Source organism: Rhineura floridana, chromosome 19 (assembly GCF_030035675.1).
Source record: "Rhineura floridana isolate rRhiFlo1 chromosome 19, rRhiFlo1.hap2, whole genome shotgun sequence".
Lineage (NCBI taxonomy): Eukaryota > Metazoa > Chordata > Lepidosauria > Squamata > Rhineuridae > Rhineura > Rhineura floridana.
Window position 1 is genome coordinate 4,497,784 of NC_084498.1, and position 21,838 is coordinate 4,519,621.

General features: G+C 47.4%; 1 protein-coding gene across 6 annotated transcripts in view; it reads left to right on the forward strand.

The window, feature by feature from the left end:
- HECTD4 (HECT domain E3 ubiquitin protein ligase 4) overlaps positions 1-21,221 on the forward strand; it is a 151,461-nt gene extending 130,240 nt beyond the window's left edge. For 4 of the 6 annotated variants that reach the window (XM_061603389.1, XM_061603393.1, XM_061603392.1 and 1 more), the window contains exons 58-76: positions 699-829; positions 1,159-1,364; positions 1,780-1,959; positions 2,573-3,864; positions 4,828-5,035; positions 5,535-5,758; positions 7,593-7,744; positions 8,987-9,093; positions 10,270-10,393; positions 10,568-10,758; positions 10,934-11,080; positions 11,437-11,556; positions 11,701-11,856; positions 12,246-12,349; positions 14,372-14,593; positions 16,227-16,393; positions 16,721-16,916; positions 17,286-17,508; positions 18,230-21,221. In XM_061603389.1, coding sequence (XP_061459373.1) covers positions 699-829; positions 1,159-1,364; positions 1,780-1,959; positions 2,573-3,864; positions 4,828-5,035; positions 5,535-5,758; positions 7,593-7,744; positions 8,987-9,093; positions 10,270-10,393; positions 10,568-10,758; positions 10,934-11,080; positions 11,437-11,556; positions 11,701-11,856; positions 12,246-12,349; positions 14,372-14,593; positions 16,227-16,393; positions 16,721-16,916; positions 17,286-17,508; positions 18,230-18,366 — 4,287 coding nt within the window. In that variant the 3' untranslated portion in view covers positions 18,367-21,221. The remainder of the gene's footprint in view (positions 1-698; positions 830-1,158; positions 1,365-1,779; positions 1,960-2,572; positions 3,865-4,827; positions 5,036-5,534; positions 5,759-7,592; positions 7,745-8,986; positions 9,094-10,269; positions 10,394-10,567; positions 10,759-10,933; positions 11,081-11,436; positions 11,557-11,700; positions 11,857-12,245; positions 12,350-14,371; positions 14,594-16,226; positions 16,394-16,720; positions 16,917-17,285; positions 17,509-18,229) is intronic. The other 2 variants (XM_061603390.1, XM_061603394.1) reach the window with 1 other exon arrangement.
- Positions 21,222-21,838: the final 617 nt, after the last annotated feature.

Here is a 21,838-nt window from a genome sequence, read left to right on the forward strand (position 1 = left end):
AAAATGCACTTTTGTTGTCATTATGTTAATTATTTGGTTTTTTTATAGTGGATCAGAAAAAGCTCTGAAGCAGATCAGAGAACAAAATGCTGATAGGCACAATGGCTACATTCTCCCTTCGCTGTTGGAGACAGTATGTCTCTGATTCTCAGTGACTGGGAATCACGAGTGAGGAGAGCATGGTTGCACTCGGGTCCTAATTATGCTCTTGCGATAGGAATCCAGTTGGCCGCTGTGAGAATAAGATGCTGGACTGCTGGCCTGATCCAGCAGCCAGACTCTCCTTATGTCGTGTTCATGGAAGAAAACAGGTGCTGGAGAGGAAGGTGTTCCCATCCAGTCCTCAAAGTAAAACCAGCCCTTCCCCTTTGAGGAAAGGCAAGAAAAGGAGGAGGAGGATGCCAGAGTTCCTGGCAGGATTGTGCTTTCCAGCACTTGTTTGTTCACTTCCAAGGGCCCCAAGACCAACATTTAGTGAACTGTAAGTGTGGACTGCTTTATAGCTTAAGAAGATGGCGTCTTGTGACTCCAGAAGTGGGTGAGGTGCAGGGATTTCCCAGATCAGCTCCCAGTTAGTTAGCCTAGCCCAGTATTTGACACATTTTTGTTTCATTAATTTAATTTAGAAAGGTAGAAAGGAGGACTGCATTTCCAACCTGTGGTGGGTTTTTTTTACTGTTTTAAATTCTGTTTTTCAGAATGCCCCTGAACAGTTCCCGTCTGAAGAGTTCCCCATTTCCGAGTCCAAAGTCAACATGGATGTTAATTTCCCTGGTGCAGCCTTTGTAGTTGTGTCCTGTAGGGAAAGTCAGTCTGGATTCCGCAAAGAGTAAGTGATTGTGAGCAAACAGAGAGTGAGGATTGGGGGGGGGGCTTTAGAAACATACCTGCCCACCCAAGAATTCCAAAATATTAATCCCCCTCCCCAGCCATTTTTAAACTGTATGGCCACGGAAAGGGGAAACAGTGTATAATAATAATTGCAATATCTTGTACAACATAATTACTGATATAGTCCTGTTAGTGTACGTGTTGCCTTACAGAGTAACGTAAGTGAAATGATAGATCCCGGCCCTAAGGAGCTTTCAAAGCAGCTGAAAATGTTTTCTGCCATCTTTAAAAAAATCTTGTTAGCAAATATTCTGTTTTGTTTTCTAGCTCCTCCCTGTATAAGGCCCCCTGGGCCCGGATCCTTGTCTATGGCCTTGGTCACAAAGTGAAGAGGAATGGCCAGCTGAACCTCATGGAGGCTGCTTGCTACCCTCGAGACGCTTCTCCGACCAACACAGGCCTGACACCACCACCCACCACCAATCAGTATCCTTCGGTCATCATCTCCACAGACAAGGTCCACATCAAACTTGGTAAGGTTTAAAAACACATCTTCAGAATATGGATTGGTAACTGCAACAGTGCGCCTAAGGCTTTAGTGAAAATACCCCCAGAGTTGGGTTTCAGTAGGATGTCTTGAATACAGACTGGGCCTATATTGTTCAGAAGCTCACATACTAGCCAAGCAATGTCAATTTGCCAAAGACGTTTTTTAATAATGTTGCAACTGATTAAAAGTCCCCCCCCCCCTTTAAAACATGCCTTTTGAGAATTCTGGAAGTATACTTAGCTCAAGGATTTTGACTTGGGGAAACTGAAGGGGACAGGGACTATTTTTTCTTTACCACAAGTTTATTTTTTAGTGTGTCTCCTTTTTAACAATGTATATAACATCATTGCTGCAAGTGAGCTTTATCAGTTGCTCTGTTTCTGTGGGTCTCAATCAAGGAGTGTCTCCCCCTCCGGGCGCCGTGCTCATCCTACATTCCCTTCCCCTGGAATTCCCGCTGGCCATGGCATTCACAGAGCAGCTGCTGGCCTGGAAACTGGAGGATGGCGATGGGAAATCCGAAGAGGAGCTGGACACAATCCCTGCCTCGGTTCTCTTGCAAGTGGTGGAAATTCTTGGTGAGCTCCTGGTTGTGCGCAAACAACCATGAATGGAAAAATGTAATGTGCTGGGATATTCTGTCACGTAGAAAACAACAGTGACAAAATGACCTCAGTACCATGAGCTGCTTTAAAATACACAAAAGCAATAAGGAACGTTGGCAGCACGTAGGAGTTAGGCATCAGGAACCCAGATCTGGTGCAAAGGCTTTGGTCAATTCTCTTGCCCTGTTAAAGACACCCAATTCTTGCCGCCCAGAGACCCTGCGCTATCCAAGGGGTTCTCAGGGCTCTGGGAGGGGGAGGCAGAACTGCAGCCTCCAATGTGGCTGCCTTGGGACTCGCATGGGCTGAGAGCCAGCACGTACTCTGGTCCTGCTCTTCCCTGGCAACAGTCAGGACTGTTGTTTCTTTGTGTAATGTATGCGGAATAGAGCCAGGCGCTGTCTGCCTGGCGAGCTAAGACTGGCGTGCTGTTTCCACATCGTCAGCAGCATAAGCTAAAGCAGCCAAAGTGCATATCCCTGGGGTAGGTGGTATGCACTGCCCAACAGGTGTGTATTCTGCTGTAAATGCTGCCACCCCCCTTATAAAATGCCTGGCTCCTCTCATCCTGTCTGAACATTTCTAGGGAATTTCCTGTGGACAACCAACGTGGCGGCCTGTGTAAAGGAGCTGCTCTTTCACCTCCTAGCTGAACTGCTTCGCAAAATTCATGGCCTGGAGCAGAAGAAAAACCCCACAGGATTGTCCTCCTCCATCGCGTTGCAGCTAAACCCTTGCCTGGCCATGCTGATGGCTCTCCAGTCGGAACTGCACAAGCTGTACGATGAAGAAACCCAAAACTGGGCATCTGGAAATGCTTGTGGTGGGCCTGGGACAGGAGGAGCCGACCAGGGGAGGTTTTCCACTTATTTCCACGCTCTGATGGAGGTCTGCCTGGCTGTAGCCGAAGTGACCTTGCCAATCAACATGAGCATCACAGCCAACGTCATGTCATCGACCAGCGGCCCAAACCTGAGTGATTCTTCCTCTTCCTCTTCATCCTCTCCTGGGCAGACCCCCCAGAGCCCAAGCCTCCTGTCAAAGAGGAAAAAGGTGAAAATGAAGCGAGAGAAGACAACATCAGGGAAACGAACTGCATCCCGAGCCTCCGAAACGGACACTGCTCTGTTGAGCATCGGTGGGAGCAAGCCAGAGGACATGTTGTGGTTCCACAGAGCACTCACTTTGCTCATAATTCTTAGGCATCTGACGAAGAAGGATCCCCAGGGACTGGGCGTGACCAATGATGCTGTGGCAGATGCATGCCAGGCCTTGGTTGGGGCGACAGCTCACAGCCGCCTGCTGGTGATTTCGGGGATCCCCACCCACCTGGAGGAAGGCACCGTGCGAAGTGCCATCCGCAAGGCCTGCAATGCCCATGGTGGCGTCTTCAAAGACGAGATCTACATCCCCGTGCAGGAGGAGGATCCTAAGAAAATCAAGGACAAAGCAGAGGGAGGGGAATGTAAGACTGAGATGGACAAGCCCGTGGTCTCTAGCAGCGTGGACAGCTTGGACATCAGCAGCTCCAGCAGTGTCGCACCTGCCATGAGTGTCAGTGCCTCTGCGTCTACCAGCCAAGCCTCTCTTTGCAGCTCCCAGGGCATCTCTCGGACTATTAGCGATATCTCTGTAGACCAGTTCCAAGCCGGCCTGGAAATGGCCCTTCCACCTGGGTTGCTAGAACCGCACGTGGTTTCCAGCCAAGAGAGTTTAGACCTTTCGCTTTGCAGCACCGGCAGCCTGGGGAGTCTTGGGGAGCAGCTTGACAACGTGGAGACTTCATCAGTGTCAGACGTTGGATCTATGTACACGGTTACATCACTGGATAGCCAGCCAGTCCCCTCAAGGCCCATCAAGGGCTTTGCAGTTGTGGAGGTAATAGTTTTCTGCAGAAGGGGGTTCCTCTGGATAGGACAAACTGACAATATTAACACATTATTAAAGAGTGATCATAACATAGGTAGCTCTGAGTGTGGAGGGCAGACCGGTACATGCTTGAGGCAGCTTGAATGAAAGGATTATGGATAAATCTGCTTGCTCTTATGGTGCACCTACCTCCTGTCCTGTGCAGCAGGAAGAAGGAGGCGGCAGTCATCCCTCTCTCTTTAATCAAAATATGCAAACCAAATTGCAGTAGAACACTTTGTATGTATGTCAGGCAAGATAGCAGAAAGGCCTGCAGCAGATTAATTTCTTGTACTATGAAAAAGCTCATGATGGAAAATCCTGCAATTTTTTTAGTGTACCTGGCAAACTAAGCTCTTGCCTTACAAAAGAATCTCAGGCTGCAATGAATTAGTTAGCTTTTATGGTGCCACAAAATTCTTTGCTGTTTTCATGCAGCTGTTTAACATGGCAACTCTTCTAGCAGGTCAGATGTATATTTCAGAGCAAATGATGCTACTATATTGGCACCCAGCTTAAAATGGATTGCAATGGTGTAGCAGTTTAATTTCATTTGTGTGATATTGTTATTGTGGTGAAGGGTGGGTAAGAAATCTTAAAAACTAAGCATTCTTTATTGAATTCCTTCCCTTCCCTTCACCATAAGGTCCTAGGATGAGTATAACAGTATAAAAATATAACATTAAAATCAGGTTAAAAATCAGTTAAAAGTCAGTTAAAACAATTTACAATCAGAAGAATAGGGCTGGCCCTAAAAATTCAATTGGTTCTTGACCATGTTTTGTTTTTCTCAGAATTTGGATTTAGAGGAGGGAAAGCAGATTGCAATGTAGGTAGGGTGGGTCAGGAATTCAGAGCCACAGAAGCAAAAAAAGCATTAGCCACCCATTGACAAAGAACTCATTTTCCTGGATGTGTGTTTCTGTTTATCAGATAAGATCCCGGGCCAAGATAGAGAAGATTCGAGCCAGCTTATTTAACAGCAGTGATCTGATTGGTTTGTCGAGTCTGGATGGGGAGGATGAGCTCATGGAAATGTCAACGGAGGAGATTTTAACTGTCTCAACTGTGAATCAGAGCTTGTTCGATACGCAAGGGAGTCCAGCACTGGAAGACTATTTCACTGATAAGACCGTCAAAGGTGTGTGCACTCTTTCATTTCAAAAGCAGCTTGCACACACTGTGTAGTGTGTCTATATGTGTTTGAGAGACAGACTTTCATTTTGCTGGGGCAGGTTTTTCTGCCATCATGAGATGAGCCGGGTTCACTGACCTGCCTGAGTTCTGTTTCCCAGACTGTTAAGCAAGGGTGGGGAACTTTTGGCCCTTCAGATGTTGGGCTAGAACTCCCATTGTCCCTGACCATTGGCCATGCTAGCCAAGGCTGATGGGAGTTGGAGTCCGCCTGGAGAACCACAGGTTCCCCATCCCTAGTTTTATAGCAGTGCCCTAGAGGACAACTTAAAACTTTTTAATACAAGAACCCACACATTTTGTGTCAGTCATGAATGAATTCAACACCTTTTCAGCCAAAGGTTTAAAACAGATAGTTTTAAAGGTCAGATAAAGAAGCCAAAAACTGGTTTGTGCTGGCTTTGTTAGTATCACATTGCCATTCTTAATATTTTGACTTCCTTCAGGTGACAAACTCGTGCCGGGTGCACGTGAAGTCCTCACTGAAATATTTAAAAGCTGCCTCCATTCGGAGCAAATGTTGAGCTTGACGCCAGCAAAACCGGCCAAAGTGGCAGAGATTTACCTGAGCAAAGAGCAGATCAACGCTCAGACACCTGGGAACCTCCTGCACACCTTCTTCACCAATGTCCGCCCCCCAAAGAAAGTTCTCGAGGATCAGCTGACCCAGGTTGGCATTCAGTGTTGTATTGCTCTGTGCTTAAGATTGACAGTCTTGCCCTAAGGAACCTGTAAGTTAGTTGCAAATATTTGTTTTGTGTTTCCTGATATGAACCCGTTCCTCCTGATAGCTAAGGAGCCCGGGGCCCCACTAGGCATTCCCTCTGCTTAATACTTAATTTTTGTTAGAACACATTAAACCAGAACTATCACTAGAAGCTAAAATGATGAAACTCAGGTTATCATACTTTGGACACATCATGAGAAGACATGATTCACTAGAAAAGATAATCATGCTGGGAAAAACAGAAAGAAGTAGAAAAAGAGGAAGGCCAAACAAGAGATGGATTGATTCCATAAAGGAAGCCACAGACCTGAACTTACCAGATCTGAACAGGGTGGTTCATGATAGATGCTGTTGGAGGTCACTGATTCATAGGGTTGCCGTAAGTCGTAATCGACTTGGAGGCACATAACAACAACAATACTTAATATTGTCCCACCCTTCCTCCAAGATGCTCAGGGTGGTGTACATGGATCGTCATAACAACCTGTAAGTAGGGTAGGCTAAAATAAAGCAATTAGCTGCTCGGTGAGCTTTGAGGCCCCAGCGGGATTTGCACCTTGTCCACCTTGCATGTTCTGTTCAGCACATCACCATGCTGGCTCTCCCTCCTATGTAAAGCAAGGATGGCCTGCACCGGAGAGAGAGAGAGAGAGAGAGACCCTTCTCCCTCAGCGCAGGAGGAAGCTCTCCTGAGACGAGTTCCATAGGCAGGGCCACGTCACTCAGTGCAGACAGTTCAGCTTCTGTTGGAGGAGGCCCCATGCAGGGCCTGTCTTCTTGTCTTCACAGCAACACAGTTTATCTCAGGCGTCTTCTCTCTCGTTCTGCTTTAAAAGCTGGGTAGTTTCTGCCCTCTCTTGCCTGGTTTGGACTGTTAAAGGCAGCTTTTGCCAACCTGGTGCCCTGCAGATATTTTGGACTACAACATCTGGAGGGCACCTGGTTGGCAAAAGCTGGATCAAGAACCAGGAGGAGGCCCGCCTCCCGTGCTTGGACTGCTCGCTCCTGGGAGGCTCATTTGTTCTCTTTCTGAAGGCAGTCCAAGACTATTTTTAAGTTATATTCCACACACACGAATTGCTGTACACAAAGGGAGCACAACAACAAAAGGTGGCTACTGTTTTCACAAATATGTAAGCATGAGGTTATGCATAAATCAGTACAATGCAGAACATATGCAGGATACCATCAGTGCTCTACAATAGCAGGGCAGGCGTTTTAACTGTCTTAGTTCTCAATTTACATGTTCTGACTTAACAAATACTGACTTCATAGCAGATGGACATTGTGAGCTCAACCCAGCCCAAGTGTAGAATTCTAGCGATTGGTAAATTCAGGGGTGTGCTTCAAAAAGCGATGCGAATACAGAGAAGCGCAAGAGTTAGGCAAATGTCTCGTCTCTTCTTAGGCCAGTGTGAAGGAGCCATCCAAGCACCTACTGCCTAGTTCAGGCGGGATCATGTGACTTAGGGGAGAAGACACTTGCCTGGCCCAGGAGGCTCCACCCCAGTCCCTTCCCCTCCCCAAATCAGAGCTCCCTTTTCATAAGGAGCCTTCATCCCATCCCACCACTACCTCCCTGGCTCCTGGTCTCTTTTATGCTTCTCTTTCGTAGCCTTTGGTGACTTCACATAAGAGTGCTGAAGTTCCCAGGGTACTGAATTCTGGGCTCCACAAGCAATGCCCGTGCCTGCCCAGTGGCTCAGATCTGTCCAGTACAGTCAGCCTTGCCTTTAAAGTTGCGGTCCTCACAGTTCTTTCCTTCTGTGCTTCGAAGATCCTGAGGAAATACGGAGCTCCCAGGCCAAAGTTTGACAAGAGCAAGTACACCAAGGCTGGCAAAGAGCAGCACCCGGTGAAAGTCGTGAGCACCAAACGGCCCATCATGAAGCCGCCTGCCAAGGAAAAGGCCATGCTCAACAGCGTTAGGTGAGAGCCATTGGCTGTGGGATGCGCATCACAGGCCATTGCCTTTTCGCGTGCGGCTTCACAGCTGTCCTGCGCTCTTGGTTTGGCACTTTGGCACTCAGCTGGAAGCCATGCCCACCCAAGAGCGCCTCAGCCCGAATCTGCCCTGTGGACGGTGGGAGGCGCCCACCTTAGCCAAAGCCTCTGTGTGCATTCAGCAAGACACGATCTGAGCTATCCTGCAGATTTGTTCTTCAAACACAGAGCTTGACCCTTGTGGTTCTGGTTGCTGGGAGAGCTCTGCTCTGAGGAAGGGCTGGGGCATGGCAGCAGAGCACCCACTGTGTGTGCAGAAGGTCCCTGGCTCACTCCCAGCACCGCCACCCAAAGATTCAGCCCTCCACCTGGGGCCCGGAAGAACTCCTGCCAGTCAGATTAGAGGAATACTGGCCAGGCTGGCCCAGGGAGCTGGCGCAGTCAAAGACTGCTTGCACATAAAAATATGCACGTGAATTTCTGTTACAAAAAAACAGAATTCACCATACGTGTATATATAAATCTAGTAAATTTGCAAAAATCTGTATGCTTTTGCTTACTTTTCATAGTTTATTCTTTCTGTTAATCCACATAGAAGGGGAATTCATTTCACCAGATGGTGCCTGCAGGCCTTCAATCCACCTTTGCATACACAGGGGCTATGAACCTCTTTAAATAAATAAGTAAGCACACACACATATGTGTGTTTCTGCTTTTGGGGGAGGGAGCCCATATCTCAGCCTCTGCCTGCCCTTGTTGCTAAAGAGAGAGATGGAAATATACAGTATACCCTAGCTATACTAGAAAATTGTTAAGACAATTTGCTGGTGTCAGACCATGGTTTCTGTTTTAGAAGCCTTGGAACCTAAGTGTCTAGTCTGAGAGGTTGTTTTTAATTCTGTACCTCCAGGCTGGCTAGAGAAGAGCACCTCTGAGTGTATGCAGAGTGTTTTTCTATCCTGCTGAACATTGGGCATATTCAGTCAGGAGTCAGGCTTTGGGGTGAACAGTCATGGCCTTGGAGAGGCTTGCCTGGCCCCTTTCATTTTTACCCAAATAACCTCGCAGCCAAAAGTAAAGTGAATGGAAATTGTGATCTGTGCTGCATATGCTGGGTACTTTCTGGTACTAAAAAAATGCTTTGAATTATCTCTGTGTCCTGTAAACAGTTGCTTTGCACAAGCACGGTGGAAACACCATCTGACATGAAGCTTTTCTTTATATTAGCAGGACAGCTTTGAGTGAGAAGAAGCCAACTGTGAAGCCCAAATCCCCAGAGAAAGGCAAGCCTGAGGAAAAGGACACAGACAAGTCTCCCACAAAGAAACAGGAAGGTAGCTGCCCGTTTTCTCTTTCAGGCCTCTGGAGAAATGCGTAACCTATCCAGGTGCTTCTCTAGGTGAGAGCTGTGAAAAAGTAATTTCCAGGCAACATACCTGCAGCATCTGAAGTGCCCTCTATGCTGTACTTGATGGAAACTGCAGCCAGCACTGGCTTGCATTCTGGTGACTGTGGCACCATCTGGCTTCATATGCATTCATTTAGGAGAGAGTGACTCCAGTGCCACCGTCTTTGTGTAACAAGTGGATATACTTTGTGGGCTTTTAGGCAGCATATAACTTTCTAGTCCTCATCTTGGATTGCTTTATAATAGCCCTCTTGAGAGAGGTCATCCAAATTCCCTGTTTTGCAGGGAGAGAGGCTTGCTCATGGTCAAGCCAAGGAATCAGGGCTGAGTCATGATTTGGACTGCTTGGTGCCCAGTGCTCTGTTTGCTGGCCCTGCCAGAGAGGGGCTGAAATGCTCCAGTGCAGAGCACCTGAAGAACAGGCCATGGCTTAAGAATAGCATTTTGCTGACAGAAATGGTTGTCTCTATATTCGTTTCACAATCCATAAATGTTTGCAAATTATCAAAAAAGGAGGAGTCAAATGTATCCAGGAGTCCAGTTTTCCCTGTAGGTAAGGTCCCTTTTAACCAATATCACCCTTCCTTTTGGACCTTGTTTTATGAGTCTTCTGAGTTTAAACTGCAGGTTTGGATTTTATGCAAATAGTTAACAGGATGATTTGTTGTATGACCTGGGTCCAACGATCTTGAAATGTCACATCTTCCCCACTACCCCATAGAGCTTTCCAAGTGCCTTGATGTTGTCAGGGAAGGTCTTGTTTCGAGTGTTTCCACTACCAATTTGAGTGGCTGCAAGCAGCAGGGTAGCCTCTGTTGTGCCCCCTAGTGTATGAATCTGCCTAACAAGCCACCTGGCTTGCACTTGTCTAGAGGGCGAGCAGAATTTGTCCTGCTGTCTTTATTTTTGACATTTGGATTGGATTTATTCTGTTGGCTTTGACAATGGCCTTATGCTTCATTGCCTTGAAACTATTTTGTTGCATATTTTTACAATCTGACATAAGCTACGTTGGAGAGCTTGTGTCATGACTCATGAGCTAGAACAGAAGGAGGGATGTGTAACTTCTAAAATAAAGAATCACCCATTGTACCCAATTCAGTTCCTGAAGAGAAGTATCTGACGCTGGATGGATTTCACAGATTCGTCATTGATCGGGCAAAACAGGACATCCGTAGTGTGTGGCGAGCCATTTTGTCATGTGGGTACGACCTTCATTTTGAAAGGTAAATAATGGCTCTTCCCCCCTTTTTTCTTTTGCAAGAGAGGAGCTGAATGTCACTTAACTCACAGCTGCCCCATCAAGGGGGTTAATTTTGCAAGTTGCCTGTTGAAAACATTTGTTGTGATGCAGACGATGTACATGCCATTCTTCAATTTGTGCCTTCCCGTTTTCTCAGGTGTGCCTGCATCGATGCCAGACATGCTCAGAAAGCCTCCCGCAAGTGGTCCTTGGAAATGGACGTCGCCCTGGTCCAGTATATCAACCGGCTCTGCCGCCATCTGGCCATTACACCTGCCCGGCTGCACCCGCACGAAGTGTACTTGGACCCTGCTGACGCAGCTGACCCACGGGTGTCCTGCCTGTTGAGTATGTGTGAAGTTCTGGGCTGCAGGGCCTTTCCCCAGATGTGTGTGTGTGTGTGTGTGTGTGTGTGCACGTGCGCTGAGGAGGAGTGCTAGTGGCCCAGGTGGAGGTGCAAGGAGTCCTTTGCCCCTTCTCTTCCTCCTCCTCCTCTGTTACTGACATTTCTGTCCAATTGCAGACATCCCTATCGAAAGCCTCCGCCTGCGCTTTGCTCTTCTCCAGTCCCTCAACACCACTTTAGAGACATTCTTCCTGCCACTGGTGGAGCTCCGGCAAACCGAAATGTACAGCAACAGTATTGCAGCACTGCTCCAAGAGGCCAAAGGTCAGTGTTTTGTCTTGGCTATGTGGCAAGGTGACCCTTATATAAAGGGAAGCAAGAAAAAATCCTAACTGGAGAAACCAAAATAATGCCACCACCATCATCCTCTGGAGAAAGAGGTGTAAAAATCTGGGTTCTCAACTCAGTCCACACTCAATAATGCAGGATCAGTGTTTTAAGTTATGAGTAGAATGTAACTTTAACCTCTCAAGGGAACAAAGAGAGAATTTGATGTCCTATGGAGTCACTATCAGAAATCTTTCTGAAATACTTTGGGTTCCTCAACTATTGCTTCTAAACGGGGACTGTTTCTCATGGGACAACTGTTATAGCACAATACGTTCTGTCTGTTTCTTTAGGATTCATCTTTTATGACACAAAAGTGACTGTCATGAACAGAGTGTTAAATGCCACTGTGCAAAGGACAGCTGATCACGCAGCCCCAGAGATCACCCTGGACCCACTTGAAATTGTTGGAGGTACAGCCGCCCTCCCTTACTATTTCTGCAGGAACTTGCCTGGGGTGGGGAGAAGGTGATGTGTCTTCAGAGCTGACGGAATTCAAATTCCTGCCTGCATCGACTTCAGCATTCTCCTTTTTTACTCTCCCTGCTCTCACACAGGAGAGATTCGTTCTTCAGAAAACTCCTATTTCTGCCAGGCTGCCCGACAGCTAGCATGCGTCCCATCCTCACAGCTCTGTGTGAAATTGGCCAGCGGGGGAGACCCCACTTACGCCTTCAACATTCGCTTCACAGGCGAGGAGGTCCACGGAACAAGTAAGCAGCTTTCGCTTTTCATCGTTTGCTACTAGAGACTTTACTAGCAACCGTTCCCTGAAGTCACAGCCATGTGGAGAACATTTAGGCTCAAATCCACCCTGAACTATTTCATCAAGGAGGCGGCACAGCTTACCTCCAGCCTCCAATGCAGCTCTCTTAGAATTCATTGCACACTGAAAAAAACCAAGTGCTTTACCAACCTTCTCCCAGTTAACCTCAGTCGCCCTGTTAAGGCTGAGAGTGTCTAACAAATGGCTGTTGGCCGCAGCAATGCAAACCGAGTTGAGCGGGTTGGCTGAGAAGCCTGCTTCCCAGATGGCTCTGACCCCAAGCACCACAACTGGCTGGCCAGGCAGCTGTAAAAGCTTCACCTCCGTTTCTTCCAGGTGGTTCTTTCCGTCACTTCCTGTGGCAAGTCTGCCAGGAGCTGCAGAGTTCCCTCCTCTCCCTCCTCTTGCTCTGTCCCAGCTCGGCAGTCAATAAGAACAAGGTACGCTGCGCTCGTGTGTGGGGAGAGCCGCTTTACGTTGCTGCAGCTGATGGGTGCCTTCACTCTTGCTGGCCACAGAGCCAGCAGGTACTTTGTTGTGGGGTGGGGTCATTATTATAACCCTTCCTTGAACATTTGGTGGAAATTTAATGAGTGAATGTCATGTGTGTATGTAGGGAACAGCTGACGCACTGGCGGGACTGGAGAAGACCTGCCCTGTGAATTAGTACTTAAGCATCTGGGTGCTTGCATGTTTGCTCCCCTGGTTTGCAGTCTCTTGAGACAGCTGAGGTCCCTGGTAAGCACCATAAAGACTGGGATCCCCTGCCTGACCTTGGATCCAGAGGGAGGCCGCATTCAATCTTGCAGCCTCTTGTATCAGCTCTTGGCTGGATCAGGGGACATAAAAGGCTGGCAGCCCTTGGGTGGCAGGTCTGCTGCCTGCGGTGTCACTGTTAAAGGAGTGACACCAAAGGGGTGTCAAGGGGACATGATTGAGTGGATCCAGGCTGTGGTCAACACATCTTTGTGGGAGGGAGTTGTCCCACCCGCCCTGAAAGAGGAAGTAACCTGACTGCTCCTGAAAAAGCCCACCCTGGGCTCGTTACTGGTTTGTGACAACTACCGCCCAGTTGCAAATATTCCCTTTTTAGGGACGGTGATCGAGAGGGTTGTGGTGTAGCAATTGCAGGTACTCTTGGATGAAATAGATTATCTTCTTAACGCATCCCAGTCTGGGTTCAGGCCTGGTTATGGGACTGGATCAGCCTTGGTTGCCCTGATGGATGACCTTTATTGGGAGGAGGACAGGGGGAGTGTGACCCTGTTATTCTTACTTGAGCTCCCAGTAACTTTTTCAACATCCATATGAAGCCCTTGGGAGCGGTCAGCAGGAGATTTGGGGCGAGGTGTCAGCAGTATGCTGATGATACCCAGCTCAATTTCTCTGTAACATTTGAATCGGGAGAGGACGTGCAAGCCCTGGACTGCTGCCTGGACTCTGTGGTGGGCTGAGGGCCAGTAAACTGAGTCTGAATCCTAGCAAGACGGAGGAACTGTGGGCTGGTGGTTCCCAAGTTCGGATAATTGGTCAGTTGCCTGCTTTGGATGGGGTCATACTCCCTCTGAAAGAGCAGGTCCGTAGTCTGGGGGTGCTCCTGGATGCATCTTTGCTGCTAGAGACCCAGGTGATCTCAGTGGCTAGGAGTACCTTTTACCAGCTTCAGCTGGTAAGACAGCTGCGGCCATTTCTGGACCAGGATAGCCTGACCACTGTTGTCCACGTACTGGTAACCTCCAGGCTGGATTACTGTAATGCACTCTATGTGGGGCTGCCCTTGAGGTTGGTCCAGAAGTTGCACCTGATGCAAAATGCGGCGGCGAGACTACTCACTGGGGCAGGGTATCGCCAACATGTCACCCCACTGCTGAAATAATTGCACTGGCTGCCCATTTGCTACCAGGCCAAGTTCAAGGTTCTTGTTTTGGTGTGCAAAGCCCTATACCGCTTGGGACCAGGATACCTGAAAGACCATCTTATCCCTTATATACCCAGTCAATCACTGCACTCTGCAGGTGAGGCCTCCTGCAGGCACCATCTTATCAGGAGGTCTGTTCCGCACAACATAGGAAACGGACCTTTAGCGTTGTGGCACCAACCCTTTGGAATTCCCTCCCCTTAAATATTAGTCAAGCAGGGCCATCTCTGTTATCATTTCGGTGCCTACTGAAGACATTCCTCTTTCAACAAGCCTTTTAAGTAGAGACCTAATCCCAGTCTGTGCTGAAATTGCTTTTTAAGATGTTTTTAAAGTTGTTTTTTAAAGATGTTTTTTGATGTTTTGTTTTAACATGTTTTAGCCTTTTGTTTTTATGATGTTTTAGAGTGCTTTAGTGTTTTTTGTTGTTTTTGCTGCCCTGGGCTCCTGGGAGGAAGGGTGGGATAGACATTTAATAAATAATAATAAACAATATTCCTGGACAGAGTCTGCCTCCCCAGCTAATGCTATTCTCCATCATCAGGGCAAGTATATCCTGACGCCCAGCCCCATCAGCTATGGGGAGGAACAGCTGCTGCACTTCTTTGGGCAGCTGCTGGGCATTGCCATTCGGGCAGACGTCCCCCTGCCCCTGGATCTCCTGCCCTCCTTCTGGAAGACCTTAGTAGGAGAACCACTAGATCCAGATGTTGACCTCCAGGAGGCTGATGTACTGACCTACAACTACATCAAAAAATTTGAAAATGTAAGTCTTTGGTGATGCTCTTTCCCCTTCCCCCACCTTTAGTCTCCCATAGAAGCTGCTGGGCAACAGGCAGTTCAAGAGGGCCCCGAGTGTGATCTCTTTCCCTCAGTCCCACCCTGCTTTGGTACCTTCATAGGGAAATCCAGTGGGGCTGTGCGTGAGTCAGACGGCAGGCTGAGAATCAGGACGGTCAGGTGACCTGGAGATGTTTTGTGAGGCTATAGACGTGCTCAGCATCCTTTCCACAAGTTTTTCAGGGGAAACCTTTATGCACATCTCCAACCCCTCTTGAAATAAACAACCCTTTTAAACAACCCACAGATTTACAGTTCAAACCTTGGTCTCTAAATGCTCAGATCTGAAAGTGCATGCACCACAATGATAGAAATGCCCCTATTTTCCTGCTAGTTTGTTTTTGATAAAGTGATTTGATTTTTTTATTGTTTCTCATTGTTCCAAGTGCTTTATATGGGTTGAAAAGGTAACTCAAAAGTTTTATAAATAAATAAATAAAATTTCAAATATATACACATGCTCACAACAATATGCTTATCAAATGGACACAAAGAGCTCCCAACCTTCAAAGGAGAATTCACCAGGAATGCCTGCAAAAGCTTTTTGGGCTGAGTGGAACTTTTGGCAAGAGCTCATGTGATGTTGGTGGATGTGGACAAGAGTGGCTTCCAGGAATTGTACTGTCAAATGTTCTGTTTGGTTCTAACCAGCTATTTGTTGCGTACTCTCACTCTCTCCCCCCTCCGCCCCCAGAAGCTCTAAATCAATATTGTTGTTACGTTTGGCTGCATTCCCAGAATCTGGCCTTTTCCAGCTGTCTCTTGGGTCATGGTTTAGGCACAGTGCTGTGTCATAGTTCTGACTCAGCAACTGAGGAGCACATTCTGAATTACATCTTTTTAAAAATATATATGCTTTTCTAAAGTAATGTGCAGTCTGGAAGAGAATCAAGTGCTTCTAAATGCAAGGTGGGTGTACTTAACTTCTGCCCAGCATATGGGCCCGAGGCAAGGCTGTTAGGGAAGAGACCGGTGTACCCCTGACTTTGGTGTTTCTGGAAAGGCCTAGAACAGTTTTAGGCAAAAGGGAGGGGCCTCATCTGCGACCCCATTCATCCGGGCTTTGGCCTCCCCCAGCTAGCTAGCCTGCCTCCTGATTCTCCTGCCCCAGAAGTCCTCTTGCCCTCCTTTCCAGCAGTTTCTTAATGTGCTGCTCCTTGCACTCTTAACAAAGGATGGAGGCAGGAGCCACTTGGGCTATTGCTGTCTCAGCCTCACTCATGCCCTCCCTCTGTAGGTGCTCGAGGCCATAGAGGTGCTGGTACACAGCTAGGATTTTTAAAAATCTATCCAGTCTTCACAATGTCCTGGCAATTTTCTCATTTCTGCTCAATACTCAATGAGCCAAGGTCAGCTGCCCTTCCACGCTGCCTCCTGTGTATACTCCTGTGCAAAATGAGTCTGCTCCCTCAATTTAAGTGAATTGGGGAGCCCCATCCATTGGAGCTCCAGCTGTCTGTTGCAGGTCATGTGGGGCTCTGCCTTGAGGCATTTTGCAGTTGCCTGGGAAGGGTTAGCCAAGCAAGCCCCCATCGTGCTCCTCTCTGATGTTGTCCTAGCTGAACGACGAGACTGAACTGGAGGCCCTGTGTGCGGAAATCGCTTCCCAGCACCTTGCCATGGAAAGCCCCGACTGCCCCAGCAAACCTAGCTGCAAGTTCACATACCTGACGATGACAGGAGAAGAAGTCGAGCTGTGTGCGAGAGGCAGGCACATCCCTGTGGCGTGAGTAACAGCAATCCCTAGGACAAAATGGTTTGGATGCAGGCAGCATTCAGCCATGAAGCAAAGCGGCAGAGGCCAGCGGAGGGAGGAGGGCTGGTCATGAGGGCGTGGCTGGCACAAAGAGCTTCTCAAAAAGAACATTGTGGAGCCGGTGGCAGAAAGGGACACCAAAGGAATCCCAAAATTAAAAACGTACAAGCTGAAGAGGGGAGTTGATGAGAGTCTCAGCTGGGCCATCAAAATACAAGAGCAGCCAGGAACGGCCAAGGGCTCCTGTGCTGGGGAGAGAGCTGCACCCCAAACACCTGCCTGTCTCTTTCCCCTCAGTTGGGAGAACAAGACTGTCTATGCCACAGCCATCCGGAATCTGAGGTTACGTGAGCTGCAGAATCCAGAGTGTGTGACAGCAGTGAGGGCTGGCCTGGGCGCCATCATCCCCCTGCAGCTTCTGACTGTGTTGACACCCCTGGAGATGGAGCTGAGGACCTGCGGACTCCCCTACATCAACCTGGAGTTCCTCAAGGTATGTTGTTGCTTCCCAGGCTGCGGAGCAGGACCTGCCGAAGCCAAAGGTCACACAACCCCCCAAAACGGTATCCAAAGCCTTGGACAAATCCAGCAGCAGCAGGAGCAAGGGGGATCCTTCTCCCTCCCCTCCCCCACTCTCAGGATAGTCTTTAGCAACAGTTAGATCACAGCAGAACATGGGAAGGTGGTTAAAGATCAGATCTATCTTAAAACGTAACTCCACTAGCAGGGGAGAAAAATTAACTAAAACCAACCCAAAAGCTTGGTGGAAAAGGAAGGCCTGTAAAGTTTGGGGTCCTCAAAAACCTCTCCCTTGGGCTGTAACTGGACTCCCTCTCTCCCCTCTTTCTCTTGCTGCGGGCAGGCACATACCATGTACCAAGTAGGCCTGATGGAGACCGACCAGCACATTGAATTTTTCTGGGGGGCATTAGAGATGTTCACCCAGGAGGAACTCTGCAAGTTCATCAAATTTGCCTGTAACCAGGAGCGCATCCCCTTCACCTGCCCCTGTAAAGATGGCGGGCCAGACACGGCACATGTCCCCCCGTACCCCATGAAAATCGCACCTCCGGATGGCACGGCAGGTAAGGAACCCCCTGGCCTTGGAAAGCTGCCTCTGCTGAAGCAGCTTTATTTGTATCTTTGGGAAGAGAAGAGAATGGGGAGGGAGAAGCCCATGCAATACTGGATCTCACCATACAGGACCAAATTAACAGGCAAGGGACAGACCAAAATGTTGTGCTGAAATCACATTTATTTTCTGACTTCACTTTGGTTTCAAAGTAGTTAAAACAAATGGGAGTTAAACCCTACTTGACTTTTGGGAGCACGCATTGCTTTATTTACTATGTTTATATACCACCTTCCTGCTAAAGCATCAAGGTAGAAAGTTTTCCAACGCAGGAGACATGATACAAATAAAAAAGGGATGAGCAGGTCAGAAGAAACCAGAGATACACAATGGTCTTCTCCATTTCAGGTGTCAATATAATTTATATATCATTTATATATCAGAGGGCGTGTCCTGCTCTGCTTTTGCACTCCCCGCTGCCTTTAGGTGGCTTCAGTGGCGCTTTCTTTTCCGAGATCTGGGCCAGCTGCTACCTGAACCTTGAATAGCTGGACAGTCCATCTTGAACAGGATCCAAGATGGTGCCAGTCACGTTGCCTTCATAAGTCGGAACTAGGTTGAAATGAGACAACTGAGGGATCCAGAGGGCAGAGTTTGGAATGAGGTCTTAAAGGCACCAAGAACTGCTAAGAGGAAATTTAACAGTCTCCCTTCTTTTTTGCGGTTCTTTGTAGGTTCCCCAGACTCGCGCTACATCCGTGTTGAGACCTGTATGTTCATGATCAAACTTCCGCAGTACTCCTCCCTAGAGATAATGTTGGATAAACTCCGGTATGCCATCCACTACCGTGAAGACCCTCTCAGCGGCTGAGCTGCTCCACACCTTTAGGCAACGAACATCTTTAGGGAGGCCCTTCAGAGGCTCTTGCTCAGCCCAAATGCCACAATGAACGTCTCGGGGTGATGAGAAGGTGTGAGCTGAAGGCTGGTTCTTTCCCCAGATCTTTGTGGAAAGACTTCCATTTCATAGTTGTAGGCTTTTGTGGTGGATGGGTTGTATTTGCTGCCTTGTTCGTGACATATTTGTAGGATATGTTTAGTATACAGACTGATGTTCACAAACCTTAAGATCCCTACATTTCTTTCATAATTAGAAGAGTGCTTATCACTGAATGGAAAATTGTCAAGGTGGAATTTTCCTCCCCACTTACATTTCTGAGTGCAAAAATGGAGCAGCTGCAGCTAGTGGCACCAGTGGCATAACAAAATTCTCACTGGGACATGTCGTGAACATTCTTCTTTCATGCCAGGGATGCAGGTGGTAACTTGATAGCATTCCATAAAACACCTAGTGGCAAGGTTTTAGTGACAAGGAACCTGTCAGTTCATGCTTCAGCAGCGCCTCACTTTTAACGAAACGTGTTTTTGGGTTCCATCACTGAGAGCATGAATCATTCTTTTGCACACACCTGGTTAAGTGTCTAAAATCAAGCAGACCAGCCTCTTAGCTCTCCCCAAGCAGCAAAGCCCACGGAAGTGCTGCAAAGTTTTTGTACTCAAAAATTATCACTTGAAAGATTATTACTAGACTGTTGCGTCCAGAAAGGAGGAAACATGAACAATGTTTTGACTTTGGAGAGTATGTCTCACTCTTCCTTGGCAAACCTGCAGGCATGATCCACTCAGCCTTGCTATTTCACGCTTCTGTTTGCTTTGTTTGGGCACCTGTAGTAACCCAGTAAAGCCCATTAAAATCAAAGGAAGCTACACTGCAGCAGAACTTGGTGAATTGTGCCTGTGTCTTGGTGCAAGATGCATTCTGAACCGAGATACATCAAGCACGCACATTTTTTTCCTTTACTAATGTGAAGTGTGTTGTGGATACTGAAGAAGGTAGTGCTGCTGGATTGAGCCGTTTCTGAGTTGCTCTCAAACATAAGATGCCGTGTGTCCTGCTTGGCTTGGTGCTACGTATGAGTTGAAGTGCCAGCTCTTAAGTTCCAGGCTTGTCCTTCAGCCTGCAAAAGCCTTGCATGCAACTTTGCAAGCTAGAATCTAAGGCTGGTGGGAGACGATTCTAACATATTTGCTTGTCTGTAAGCAACGGAAGGGCTGTATTTATTGTATATAACTGTGAATATTGGTAATTATATGGGTTGCATGATGTTTGGAAGGAACTTGGAGAGTGAGTGAAAAGGTAAGACTGTTGTTAGAGTTAACAGTGTGAAAAGGATCCAGCTTCCATCGTCAGAAGAGAAGAAATGAAACCAATTAAGGTATCACTTTCAGCTCTTATGTCTTGCCCATTTTCTGGCCAAAACCGGCAAGATGCATTCAGACTAAAGACAACTGCCGAATGGCAAGTTTACAAGCACCCAAAAGAAACCCAGGCGGAATGATGAAGGCATTAAATGACTCCATTCCATCCATGAAGGCCAGGCTGGGCTGACAGCCTCCTTGCTTTACCAAAATCTGGCTGGTTCCCCCTCCCCCTTGTTTTGAATTGCCCCATTTTCTCTTAAGGGAACATCTTGCTCAGTCAAATACCTCACAGGCCTTTCCGCTGGCAGATGGCCAGCTGCAAGTATGAGGAAGCTGTTGCTGCTGCTGCTCCCTCCTAGAGGACGTAGGCGCCTAGGGAGTCTCCGTCCCTTGGCCCAGAAGCGTGCGTGCAGAAAAGTGACTTTGATGTATATTTATTCCAACTACTTATGGTTGCATTTAACGAAACAGACTTTGTCCTCCATGTTGTTTACACCCCATCCAGTGTAAATGGAGCTGCGTTGGGGGAACATTTTGTGTCCAGAACTGATGCCCTTCCTGCATTGTGGATTCCTTTTTTGGAAGAGCAGGCAGGGGCAAGTTGAAGGGTGCTGCTAAGACTGAGCACGTGGTAAAGAAATCTGTCCTGGACTCCCTGAACCTATCAGATTGGTTCTTGTTCTCAGTATGAACACTGACTCTATAGTCTGCAGTAAGAGTCTCACTGAATACTCTCTGGTTTGTGACTTTTTTCTTTTTAACTTTAATATTCATTCTGAATGTAAAGCTGTTCTAAAAACAGCAGAGAATACGAATGTTGAGGTATTTAAGTTTATGTTGAAGCATCCATTTTGCTGTTTATTACACACTGTTAACCTGTTTTAAGTGCTCTTGGTCAGGTATCAAATATCCAGGCTGAAAAGGAATTCTTACTACTTGTATGTGCTCCTTAATAATTTCCCTGGAAACAGAGAAACCCTATAACCTCCAAGTCGCATTCACCTACACAAAGTTGAAACTACTTGAGGTCATGAATTGCAGGCTTCCTGCTCACTGGCTCATTTGAGATGGGTTTAAAGCACTGTACTTTTTAATTTGTATTTACTTACAGCAAAGGTGTAAATATTTTGTACAAAAGGGAAAACTGAGCAAAGGGCTGCCATTCCTCTTGCGCAGGAGGGGCTCCAAGTTTCTTCTTCTGCCCAAAAGAGATCAGCTGACAATTGTGTTTTTGCCTTTTTTGTGTTAATTTATTCTCTGCTTTTCACACCTTGAGTCTACTGCAAAGTTCTCCCCTTAGAACTGTTGTCCCTTCTCAACTATATCACAAATACAACCTTAGCTTCCCTCTGTAAATCCACCACAGTGCTTTGCCCTTGCAAATAACACTGCAAGGTTGGTTGCCACTTGTTTTTAAGAAGTCTCTTTGGCTTTTCTTGTATTTAATAAATGCTTACTTTTGGTGGAAGTGTCCTTCAAACTGCTCTATTTTTGGCCCGTGTGACAGAGACTTTAGCTGACACTCAACATGCACTGGGAATTACTGGAATCAGTAGGCCTAAAGGGCCCTAACTAATGCTTTTGTGCAGGGTTTCAAAACAGTGTTGTTGGCTGTAGTTTCTAGTGTGTACCTGTCCAAACGTTTAACTTTATACCAGCAATTACCAAGTGAAGAAATGGGAAGCGGAGTAATAGCTGAATCCACCTTGAAGCTCTTACAACATAGAAGATGCATCAATATGGAAAAGCAGTCGCTGAGAGTGGAGGAGGCTCCGTTTGGCTACTGATAAAAACTGTAAGGCGTGCCAAGACACTTAACTACAGCCAAGGCTCTGTCACACTTAGCATTCTGTGACTAGACTGCATATACCCCCTGAATTCTTCCATTAACAGCGCATTATAAGCAGGGCATAGAAGGGAGACCTTAAGCCTTCAGTGCTGACAGGAGCAGCTGGTCTATTGTACCTACCCTTCTTTTCTACGCCTATCATCTCAGAGTCAGGGCTCTACAGTCTGAGAAGGACCACCTAAGAATTCGAGAACCACCACCCTGGTGTGGTTTCTAAGGGTTGTGGGGGAGG